Source organism: Sorex araneus, chromosome 1 (genome assembly GCF_027595985.1).
Source record: "Sorex araneus isolate mSorAra2 chromosome 1, mSorAra2.pri, whole genome shotgun sequence".
NCBI lineage: Eukaryota > Metazoa > Chordata > Mammalia > Eulipotyphla > Soricidae > Sorex > Sorex araneus.
Genome location: NC_073302.1, coordinates 206831582 through 206844164, shown reverse-complemented (window position 1 = coordinate 206844164; position 12583 = coordinate 206831582). Strand labels below are relative to the sequence as shown.

The following is a 12583-nucleotide window of genomic DNA, read 5'->3' as shown; positions in this document are numbered from 1 at the left end:
CAGTGCTCATGAGCATTAGCACCAACTCAGGGAGGTCGTTGCCCTGTGCAGGATGTGCCTGACCCTCGGCCTCAGGGGTCTGGAGCCTCCTTTCCCAGCAGTGGCCATGGGCCCTTCCCCAGAGGGTTGGGACTCCATGGCCCCAGACTTGGGATGTTGCCATCACTCTTTTTTTTTTTTTTTTTTTTTTTTTGCTTTTTGGGTCACATCCGGCAGTGCACAAGGGTTACTCCTGGCTCTGCACTCAGGAATTACCCATGGTGGTACTTGGGGGACCATATGGGATGTCGAACCCGGCTCAGCTGCATGCAAGGCAAACGCCCTACCTGCTGTGCTATCGTTTTAACCCCTATCATCACTCTTTGATGAAGAAAAAGACACTCCATTCTTAGGAGTGTGCCCCACGCCCAGAGCTTATTCATAGTAACAAAGGTTTCCATCTCGCTGATTCTGAGGTTGGCAGTAGGTCATGAATCTGGTGACTGATGAAAGGGCGAAGGCCTCGGACTTTGCCTTCATTGGGCTTCCCCGGAAGACCAGGATTCCCCCTGGAGACAAATCAGGTTTCTTTGGGAGGGAAATCCAGGAAGCCCCTCCTGCTGAGGGGAGCCAACCGACTGAGCACGCTCTGTATGCAAGTCAGCACCCTCGGTCACCTGGCGGTGGGGATTTCACTCCACACCATGTTTGGACCCAGTTTGGAATACACGTATTCTGCTCTCCACCACCACCACTGAGAAAGTTTGCTTGAGTCGTTATCTCAGCTCTTGTTGTCTTTGGATGTCTGCTGAGTGGGTGCTTGGAAGGGCCTCCCGGCCTCCTGCGGGGAACAGGGGTCCCTGTAGCTGGAACAACAACTGAGCTTGATAGAGGTCAGAGAGACCTCTAGATAGAACTGCTAGATAGAGGTCAGATCAGCCCATGGGGGCGTGAGAGGATTTGGCCGATAGCTGCTTCAGACTCATATTTGGTACTGGCACAGACTTTTCCAGGAGGCTCCCACACTGTATGAGTCTAAGAGCGCCTGCATCAGGCTCAGTTCCTCATGTCTCCTAAACAAGCTTTATTCATTATTTTCTGGGGGGAAGGCTTTGGGTCACACCCAGCGGAACTCAGGGTTTGCTCTTGACTCCCGCCTCTGTGTTCAGGGACCACTTCTAGCACGGCTCAGGAGCCATATGGGCTGCCAGAAATTGAACCCGGGTCAGCTTGTGTCATGCACATGCCTCAGCCACTGTACCACTGCTCCAGCCCTGGTTCAGACTTTTTATTATAGAAAAATTCTTACCATGTTTCAGGCATCTTCTGTATTACCAGGTACTGGGGAAGAATCTTTGTTCATGAGGTATATTTTGCTGACTGTCCCTTGAGGCCTGCCTAGTGGCTGTTCCTGGCTCCTCATACAGTTGAAGGGACTGAGTGTTGGTAAAATGTGGACCTTCTGTTTCTTGGAATTTGTTCTCATAGCACACGGGTACGTTGTCCCTTTAGCAGTGCTCCCTGTTGGCTGCTGGAGTGAAGACTGCAGAAATTCTGTCATAAATCTTAATTCTCCACCCACCCCAGCCAACAGTTCTCTTTAAACACATGCATGTGTACAATTTATAGTTCCATAAGAAACAATACGTTGTAGTTTATAATGTTAAGGTGGCTCCCAGCTCTGTGTTCATCATCTATGCTGAAATAAAGTTATGACTTAAATATCTATTTTAAAAGCTGCTGAATGCAGATCATTATTACAAAGAAATATTAAGGCACACCCAGTAGGATGATCATAATTAAGAAAGGCAGGGGCTGGAGAGATAGTGCAGCAGGTAGAGCACTTGCCTTGCACACGACTGACCTGGGTTCGATCCTATACGGTCCCCTGAACACTGCTATGAGTAATTCCTGAGTGCAGAGCCAGGAGAAGCCCCTGAGTATGGCCGATTGTGGCCCCCAAACAAAAACAAAACAACAAAACAAGACAATGACAAACAAGAATGGAGAAACAGCCGAGGAGGGGAGTGGGGGAGGAGTGGGCGTGACTGCTAGTGGCTAGTGGGTATAGTTTCTTTTTCAGGCACTGAAATGATTCTAGAATCACAGCACTGAAAGTTGCATGGCCTTCTAAGCATTCTAACAATTACTTTTATTAAACAGCAGAATTTTATATTGTGTGAATTCTATTTTAATGTCTAAGACAACACAGATTGTCTCCTGACAGGATGTGTGTGCAGGTTATAAGTGACTATCAGCTTTCCAAGGACTTCCTGCTTTTTTAGCTACATTTTTTTCAAGTTGTTACCAAAGATCTTCCTAGCCTATGAGTTTAGCTTACTCAATTTCTTCTTGGGCAAGCTTAACAGAATGCTTTCACTGATGCCTTAACCTCAGTCATCTTTGCTGTCTTTCAAGTCAAGGCAAACTCACACATTTTTAAGAAGGGAACACTTATCTGCCTTTCTTCTCCTAACTCAGATAAGAGGAACGAGATTCCAGTGCTGAACACTGAGGTCCTCAAGTGCAACAAAGCTGGGACATAGATGGAGTCAGGTCCCCAGCCTTGAACAGTAATCCTTCAGGGAAGCAGGTTTCAAATAAGGACAAAACTTTTTGGGAGGACCGTGGGGGTGGGGTGGGACATACTTGGCAGTGCTTAAGGTATACACCTGGCTCTGTGCTCAGGGATCACTCCTGGCAGGGCTCAGGAGGACCGCCTGGGTGCCAAGGACTGAATGCTGGTCGGCTGCGTGCAAGGCAAACTGCTTATGTGCTGTGCTGTAGTGTCTCTCTGGCCAAAGAACACAACTCATGACATTGGGGGAGGTTAGAGGAGTCCACATGGGGGCTGCCCAGGGCCTCTCCCTCCCTGCAGTGCTTGAGGGCCGTCAGCATCCCAGGAGGCAATGCCGAGAGCCCCGTGGTGCCCAGGATTAGACAGTGCACCTTGTAATGCAAGGCTCTTCTCCCGGCCCTGGCCAGTTACTCTTCATCCAGGTTGGCTCTTTCTTGTGGTCAGCGCTGTGGAAATGGGAGTTGTGAACGGAGGAGAAGGTTAAACTGGCTTTCAAGGTGCCATGAGCTCTCTCATTCTAATTTTCTCGCTGGGTTAGTTATAGCTCTTGCAGCAGTGATTGTTTGAATCAATTGCATATTTGAGAATAATTTCAAATCCTTGGTTGGGAGGAAAGCAAGAAGGAAAAGGACAGGAGCTAATGCTTGTGGCTTTTCTAATGTGGAAAGGTGGGGGTGAGGGAAGGAGAGAGACAGACAGACAGACAGACAGATGGACAGAGAGAGAGAAACAGAGAGAGAGAGAGAAAGAGAGAGAGAGAGATTTTAATGCCAGGACTTAGAGAATTGCAGGCAGATCTGGGCTCCTGGCAGAGTCTTGCCCCTCCAGTTGGCTGTGTGACTTGTGATGCATCATCTGCCCTCTCTCATCTTATTTATTTGTGAAATATGATGTTGGTGTGCAATGATTTTTACAAAATTACTATTATTATTTGTTTTGATGGGCCATGCCTGGTGATCCCACTCCTGGCAGGCTCAGGGGACCACATGGGATATCAAGTATCGAACCTGGGTTCACTGCATTCAGGGAAGCGCCTTACCCACATTACCCACTGTCCTATTTCTGTGGCCTCAAATGTGTGTGATGATTCTTGAAGGACTTTCGGTTCTGAAACATTCTTGCACCTCTCTAAATAAACTCAGCTTTTCATACAAGCCATGTCTTTTCTTGGCACAGATGAGTTTGTGCTACTTTTGATTCCTTGTGATGATAGCTTGCCCGGTTGCATGCCACCATCTCATCATCTCACTGGACATTCTTGTCCTTCTCTGATTTTTTTTTTTTGTGGGTGTGAGTATCTGGCAACCTGGACTGACTGGTCAATATGAGGGTTTGTGGGTGTGGGACTACTGAAGTCCTGTGGTATTTGGGGACTTTAAGGTGATTCTCAGGAGGTCCCATTCTGCTGGGGACCCACCCCAAGTCACTGTCCTATCTCTCTGGCTCCCCCTTCTCTACTTCTAAACCCCAGTGGTGTTTGTGTCAGCCCTAGTGCTCAGGGCTAGCAGAGCGGTCTTTGTCTCACCTCACTGACCACTTTGCTTCAGTCTTTTATATTCATCTCAGCCTCTGCTGTTTTGTATTTCTTCTGCATTTTCCAATAGATCATAAGTGACTGAGGAGAACATCCTGGTATAAAGGAAAAGCACCTGAAATCAGAACCCTAACATTAAGTAAGAAAGGTGATAAGCTGGCCAGATCTTCATATTCTAGTGTGTGGGACAGAGATAATACTAATCTCAAAGGCTTATGGTAAGACTTAAATGAGATCAAATGTAAAAGAGCTTGGCTATCTTGAAGATGGCTTAGTGGTTTGAAACACTTGCCCAGTAAGTTGCAGGGCTGCTAGCTCATGTCCTTGCAATGACCACCATGCTGAGGTGCTCCCCAGGACCCTGCGACTAGGGACACCCACCTTCAGAGAGGGCCTGGCAGATAGCTAAGGGGCTTTGGAAGCAGGTGGGGGCAAGTGTGAGGCCCTGAGCTGATTTCCCACTGATGCATGTTATACTGAGGCAATGTTGATCTGGGGGTCCCAATTGTGGGAAGAAAATAAAAAATTCATAGAAGAGCTTGTGTCTTAATGGTTGGGGATGATGTTGCTGAAGAATGGCAGGAAAGAACTCATCTCCTGGGCTGTAGGGTTGAAGTCACATAAAAATTCAGGCAGAGTTAATCATCGCTCTTAGAAATCAGCTTCTCTTTCCCATTGCTCATTGATATCTAAGTTAAATTCCTCAGAGTGAGTTTTCATTCTGCTGTGAAGGGCTGGAGAGACAGCTCCAGGGCTCAGGAGCTGGCTTTGCGTGTTGGAGCCCAGAATTCAGTCTCTGACCCATGGCCCCTCAACCACCATAAGGACTAGACCCCAAGTAATGCTGAGTGTGGTGCAAGAATTATAAAAAGATATTGCGGTGGAAATTTAGGTGTCTTTTTTTTTATGGTTTTTTTTTTTTTTGTGGGGGGAATGAAAGAAGAAAATCAAACCACTGGAGCCTTTGGTCCTAACTTTTTGTTTGATGGTTACTAGATTACTTTTTGATCATATCTTCTAAGTGATAATTAATTTCAGTTTCCTAATACTCCTCCTGGTGCTCATCTTCTAAATCTTTAAGTAGGCTTTTTGCTTTGTTCTCTGCCTCCAGAGGAAGGTTCCTTCCAGACTGGGAAGTGTTTGTTGGGTTACAGGTCGACTGTATTAATAGGCAGGCCATATGGTTCACAGACACTTTGCTCTCAACAACTTAATAAGAATTCTGGTGGTTGGACTTTTTTTTTTTTTTTTTTAGTTTTAACTGTAAAAATGTAAGAACCATCTGTTGTTATTTATTTTAAATGTGATTTTAGTTACATGGTTCCAAAGCAATTAGCACCGATCACTGCAGAGGGTGACTTCATCTTCACTTGTACGTGGAGAGTGTGTGTGTGTGTGTGTGTGTGTGTGTGTGTGTGTGTATGTGTGTGTGTGTGTCTCCCATCAGAGTTCCGTAATAAATTGCACTAAGTCTGTTAATTTGATGTAATGCCTTGTGATTTGTATCACTTCTGTCCTAGCCGATCCAGTGCCTTGGTGTGGCTGAGAGAAGGGCTCATACCAAGGGCAGTGGAGTAAACACAGTAGGGTACTGTGTTAGAGAAGCAATGTCAAGGTGGGAATGCGGTGGCTTCAGTTAGAGTCACGGAGGCCCTCAGACAAGGAGAAATTGGAGTTGCTTTCTGCAGGGTGAGAGACATGGTGAGGGATGATCTCCAGCAAGGGGGCTCCGAGGGGGAGGAGGAATTAAGAGCAGCAGTCTCTGAGCTAGAGAATAAGCGTGTACAGAGTGTAGAGTGTAGTTCAGCAGGTTACATGTCGTGGAAGGAAGGATAGTGTGGGGAGTCACGGGGCCTACCTTGGGTATACCTGACGCTATTGGAGGCCTTGAAAGGAGAAAGTGATTCATAGCTCCAGAAAAGCTTACTCTGGTCCAGACGACAACCTCGGAGACTTGGACTGGGATTAGACAGTGGTGAGGGTAAGACGTCATCGAACTTGGGGTATAGTTTGGATATGAAATCTGTGGGGCTTCTGAACAATTATGGTCTGAGTGATTGTCTGATGAGTATTGTCAGACTTACTCAGAAACAGAGGCTGGGAAACATATCAGACAGTTAAGACTTAATTTTTAAAGCAGTTAAGTTTGAGGGGCTGAGGGACTGCAAGTGGAAATTGTTCAGAGGGAAATTGATTGAGGGAATCTGGAAGGCAGAGGGAGGGAGGGAGAGAGAGAGGGAGAGAGAGAGAGAGAGAGAGAGAGAGAGAGAGAGAGAGAGAGAGAGAGAGAGAGCGAGAGCGCAGAGAGCTTATTCTGCCCAGTGCGCTAGAAATGAGTCAGAAAAAAAGGGACAGACATAGAATGACTGCATTCATTTGTGGTAAATTATGTATATTAGAAGACAAACATACACAGCCACAGTCAGGGAAAACAGGCCCCTAGGAGGACTGGTTCAGTGGTTGGAGTCAACCACAAGTGTGTGTGGGGCAGAGGGCAGAGGGTAGGCAAAATAGAGAAGGGAGCATCCTGATAGTAATAGCTGGAAATGATCATGCTGAACAAGAACTGAGTGTTAAAAGTAGGTAAAGAGATATGCCTGATAACCTTTCAGTATTTGCACTGTGAAACACAGTGTCCAAAAGGAGAGAGAGAGAGACAGACAGACAGACAAACAGACAGAGAGACAGAGACAGAGACAGAGAGACAGAGAGAGACTGAAATGTTTATTTTAATAACCCGGAGGTCAAGAGTGTGGATGGAGAGGAGGTTGACGTCTGTGTCTGACATACAACGTCACTTAGAAGTCTGGTAGAGGCACCTGCAAAGGATGCTCACTCATAGTATCACGTGAGAGATGACAGCTTCCTGGGCAGGGAAGTCTCTAGAAGGAGAAAGTGGTGACTTCATTGTTCACTTTTAAATGTTAGTACCCAGCAGCCATAGTAACACATAATTGCAAAATTTGTCCCGTGGCTGCAAGCTCAGTGATCACTATAGCACAGGTCCCCCAAAACTCCCAGCTACAGTGAGTCAGAAGCAACGATGCCTTCTGGGATCCAGGGAAGAGAGGCCTTTTTGCTCTAGTTATGGTCTGAATTTCTTTTTCTTTAATTTTTTTTTTTTAAAACAGATGACTGGTTAAAGAAACTTTGGTACATCTACACAATGGAATATTATGCAGCTGTTAGAAAAGATGAAGTCATGAAATTTGCATATAAGTGGATCACATGGAAAGTATCATGCTAAGTGAAATGATTCAGGAAGAGAGAGACAGGCATAGAAATATTGCACTCATCTGTGGAATATAAAGTAACAGAATGGGAGACTGGCACCCAAGAATAGTAGAGATAAGTACCAGGAGGTTTGCTCCATGGCTTGGAAGCTGGCCCAACATGCTGGGGGAAAAGGCAGCTCAGATAGAGAAGGGAACACCAGGTAAAATGTGGTTAGAGGGCCGGCTCGGGATAGGAAATGTGTGCTGAAAGTAGACTATAGTTTGAACATGATGGCCACTCAGTACCCCTATTGCAAACCACAACACCCAGAAGGAGAGAACAAAAGGGAATGCCCTGCCACAGAGGTGGGGTGGGGGTGGGTGGGAGGGATGCTGGGATCATCAGTGTGGAGAATGGGCACTGGTGGAGGGATGGGTACTCGACCATTGTATGACTGAAACACAAGCACGAAATTATGTAAATCAGTAAATGTCTCTCATGGTGATTCACTAATAAAAATTAAAAAAAATTTTTAGTTGACATTTTTATTGTTATTTTTGGTTTGTGGGCCACACCTGGCTTACTCCTTGCTCTGAGATCAGGGATTGCTCCTGGTGGACTTGGGGGACCTTGGGGGTGCTGGGGACTGAATCCAAGTTGGCTGGGTACAAAAGGCATTTGCCTGACCAGCTGTACTGTGTGTCTGGCCCCCATGGTCTGAATTTCTGAGATTGTCACATCATCTCCCAAACAACAGAGTAAATTAGTGTTATTGTTGGGGGGGAGGGATGCAAGAGTGCTCTGAATGCTGCTCAGGGGACCTTGGGCCACTCTCAGTGATTCTCCATAAGCAGCAACATTCAGGGGACCCCCTGCAGCGCCATAAACACTTTTACTATCTCTCCAGCCCCAGTTGTTGTTGTTTTTAAAGTAATTTTTAATTTTTTTTTTGCCTTTTGTGTCACACCTGGTGATGTATAGGGGTTACTCCTGGCTCATGCACTCAGGAATTACTCCTGGCGGTGCTCAGGGGACCATATGGGATGCTGGGAATCAAACCTGGGTTGGCCTCGTGCAAGGCAAATGCCCTACCCGCTGTGCTATCACTCCAGCCCCTATTTTTAATTTTTAAGGTTTTTTTTGTGTGTGCCTCACCAGTGGTGCCCAGGGCTGTCTCCTTGCTCTGCAGTCACAGGAATTACTCTTAGTGCTGCTCAGGGGACCGTATAGAGTGCCAGAATATAATCTAGGTCAGCCGTGTGCAAGGCAAGCACTCTACCCTCTTCCCTCACTTCGAATGTTCCCCCATCTTTTTGAGTTTTAATGGCTGTTTTATAGGCAGTTATATTATAAATACATTCTTTGAAAATTGCAACCAAAGTCTCATTCTTAATTTTAATTTCAAGATGCTCCCAGAAATGAGCCTATAGCCAACTCGGTGCATGAAAACACTTCCATTTTAACTAAGAACGCCTTCATCCTGGCAGGACACATCTCAAAACAAATTGTTTTCTAAATTTTACCTTCTCTCTAAAGCAGCTTCTAGTTATGGAAAATTGTATTATCTGTGCTTGATAGATGATACCATTTAAGTGAGGAGCAGAGATTTCTATCTCTCTTAAAGTATGCATAATGTACTCCAACAAACATTTTAAATTGAGGAAAGAAATTAAGGAGCCTTATTTTTGTACTGTGAACTATAATTGAATAGGTAATTTTTCTTGCTGTATTAAGTGCATTTTATCCAAAGCCCAAAGCAGGATCATGCAGTAAACAAGATGATTTATTTTGGTGATTATCTTTAAGAATGGAGAAATAGTGGGTTTGTTTTAAATCGAATGACGTCCCATTTTCTTTTTAGCAGATTTTAATGGATGACAAACACTTAGGAAAATTCTGCAAATTTTAATTTTTATCTTTACTGACATTTAGTTGAATTTTAGGAATAGATCAAGCTAATAAGAACATAACTGGCCATATGGAAAACAGGAGACTTCTAAAAAATATTAAGCGTAGACTTGCCATATGACAGAGCACTTTCATTTCTTGACATTTGCCCACAAAGCTACTATCTCAAATAGTATGGACACCTTTGTTTATTGTGGCACTTAGTATAATAGTCATAATATAGAAACAGCACACGTGTCCTATAATAGATGAGTGAATAAAGGAGTTGTTTTGTGTAAACACAGCGGAGTACTATGCAGCCATAGGAAGGGTGAAATCATGCAGTTTCCACTTGAGTGGAACCAGAGGGTATCATGTTAAGTAAAGAAAATCAGAGGGAAAAGAACAAAAACTGGACGTGCTCACTTAACTTGTGGTCTATAGAATATCATGGCCAGGGGAAGGGAAAGTATTGATGTGGGTAAACCCTTGGCCCTGGATTACAGAACTGAGGAAAAATGCAAGGTCAAGGTCTGTTGCAGACTGGAGGTCTGCAATTGTGAAGGCAATTGCCTTGCATGTGGCCTACTATGTGTCTATCCCATCATGCGCCAGGGCCAGAACCAGACATTCCCTACCACCGATCTTCCTATTTGGTTCCATTCTGCTTCCAAAGACTTAAAGCTCAGGCATCATGCCTGAAGCATAGGACTGTACTTGTGTGCAGCTCTGCGAGAGTCGGTCGTCAATGGTCAGATGCCCAGCTGGTCTGACAGCCGAGTATACTTCCTTCTTTGGGAAGGTTAGAGACAGTGACAGGCCTTTTTTTGTTTTTGTTTTGAGGCCACACCTGGCAGTGTTCAGACCTACTCGTAGCTCTGCACTCTGGGGTCATTTCTAGTGGGCTCAGGGGACTTGGGACTAGAACCTGGGTGGGCTGTGTGTGTTGTAAAAGCCTTACTCATTGTACGACCTCTCCATTCCCATCTGTAACAAGCCTTGACCTTGCATTTTTCCTCAGGCGTTATCTTTCCTCTTTTCAGGGCTCAGACTGTTCTTGGGTGGTGCCTGGTGTCCAGCGTCAGGAATAGGAGGTGCAGTGTGGGTGAGGGAGCCCCACGCTTCTTTCTTTCCTCCTTCTCTTCTGCCTTTGGAGAAGGGGGAGACATGCAGGCCGCCTGGCAAAGGGCAGGGACAGGGGCGCTCCTTGCCTGGGTGATGTCTAGGCTCTCATGTGGGCATCTGCGGTGGAGGAAGTCCGTATCCTAGCACCCCACATCTGGCATCTGAATGCTCAGGTGCTCCTTGTCGAGCAGCCGGTGCCTTTCCCCAGTACCTTAGAGCTTCTTCTCTCCTCTGGCACCTTCCTGACTCTCGCACAGGCCAGCATCAATTCTAATTCCGAGCCACTTATTCAGTTGAAGGATCTTGCTTGTCTGGGTTCTGCGCCTTACCGCTCTACAGGCATCACTCGAATTCACTGACTCACACAGCAGTATGCTCAGACTCCTAAGAGCAGCTTCTTCACTCCAGTGATGCCGTCTTCCCACTGAACTGGATCCAAGGACAGTAACTCAGTCTGACAGAGCTGGGCAGGGTCTGGCTTCTGCCTCCCTCCCCCACCTCCCTTTGGGCCACCCTTCCTCCACCCGGAATGTTCTGGCAATACCTCCTTGTGTGTCTCTGTCTTTCCCTCTTTAGCATCTCTCTATTTTGTGATTGCACTGCGAGGATTTCGCATTTCTCTTTGTGTTTTCTCTTTTGTCTGTTGGCTCTTGTCCACACTTGACTGAATGCCTCACAGGGCCACGACTGTTTGTAGATTTGGGCTGCATCTCTCTTAGTCCTCCTGCTCACTGGAAGTTCTCAATAAGGAAACATCTGTTTCAACGACTGAGTGGTGAAATGTCACCCCATCTTTCTCTGGAAAATAAAATGCATTAAATTAAAAGAAGAAGCCCTTCCCACCCCTCTCTCATCTAAGATTCTCAACACTCAGTACCCATAAACATGATGCATGCGCGGTTCAGAACGTAAATATTCCCTGGCCCTGGGAGGGACCAACTCAAAGCAGAGGGTTGGGGATTGAGTGTCTGGGTCTCGCTACCAACATTAGTGCTTTTTATCCCTAACCTGCCAATGTGTTTTCTTGCCCTTCTCTTTCTTTTGCAGCAGGGGAAGCCGTATGTCTTTGACAGAGTACTGCCTCCCAGCACCACCCAGGAGCAGGTCTACAATGCATGTGCAAAGCAAATTGTCAAAGGTAAGTGCATTTCGTGCTTTCCTCCTGGGCCTTTCAGAGTAATTGAAAACGTTAAGTGATATTTGCAGCCTAGGAATCAATGTGCATCTCCTTTAATCGGAGGGGCTGTTCATGGAAAGGCTGAATTATAGACTGAGATCTGGCCCCGGCCTGCTCTGATGGGAGGCTACTTATTTACCCTCCCTACATCTCCTTCCCGAGGAGGTTTCTTTATTTCCTGTGCCACCTTTTTGGACATAGTTATTTTGTCATCTGAAAGCTTAAAAGCAAGCTAAACTATGGTTGCACTATTTCTGTAATGGTTTAAAAATATGGCTGCTAGTCTAGGTTTTCCTTTTTATTTTGAAGGGGAAAAAAAATAAATCTGTATTCCTGATGCTCCAAACATGTCTTTATGGCTGATCTGTTTTGTGCATCCATGTCTACAGAAAGAAACCTTCCAGGTGGAAATTTCTTGGGAAATCAAAGAATTTTCTGCAGCATCAGAAACTCACAGCTCTTCCTGGGGTGCCAAGCCAGAGTGACGGGAACGGGTTTGGCGGCCCAGAGTCAGACTTTGCTGTGACCCGCTTGCAGCGTCCCTCTCAGATTCTGACATTTGTTCTTCCAGTTAGGGCTCCTGCAGCCGAAATTTGTGTCTTAGAGATTCGTGCTTTTCTGGGGACTGGCCTTGGCCCTGGAGGATTTGTGTCAAAATCACAGCTAGAGTGGAAGCAATTTCCATGTTGCCCCTTTACCCTTTCCTGCCTGGGCTAGGTTGGAGCTTACTTGCAGGGTCCACACTGTCTGCAGGGAGCAGGCACAGCTCTGGCGACTTGGTCTTTTCTTTTCAAACCTTTGCCTTTCTCTCTGAATGCCAGACACTGGGTGCTTTTCTTTTCTATCTTAGTCTTCAAAACTATATGTTTAAAATTTTTATTTTTTTATTGAATCACCATGAGAGAGCATTACAAAATTATTCATGGTTGCGTTTCAGCCATACAATGTTCCAACACCCGTCCCTCCACCAGTGTAGTTTCCTAGCACCAGATAAACCACTAGTTTTCCTCGCACCCCTTCAAGCCACCCCCCAGCTCCAGCCTGCTTCTATGGCAGGCACCTCTCTTCTCTCACTCTCTTTCTCTTT

The 12583-nt window shown here is 45.9% G+C and overlaps 1 protein-coding gene across 1 annotated transcript in view; it reads left to right on the top strand.

Annotated features, from left to right (window-relative positions):
- Nucleotides 1-12583, top strand: part of KIF5C (kinesin family member 5C) — a 196112-nt gene that overhangs the window by 56555 nt on the left and 126974 nt on the right. Inside the window, exon 2 of the mRNA XM_055130099.1 lies at nucleotides 11367-11457. Coding sequence (XP_054986074.1) covers nucleotides 11367-11457 — 91 coding nt within the window. The remainder of the gene's footprint in view (nucleotides 1-11366; nucleotides 11458-12583) is intronic.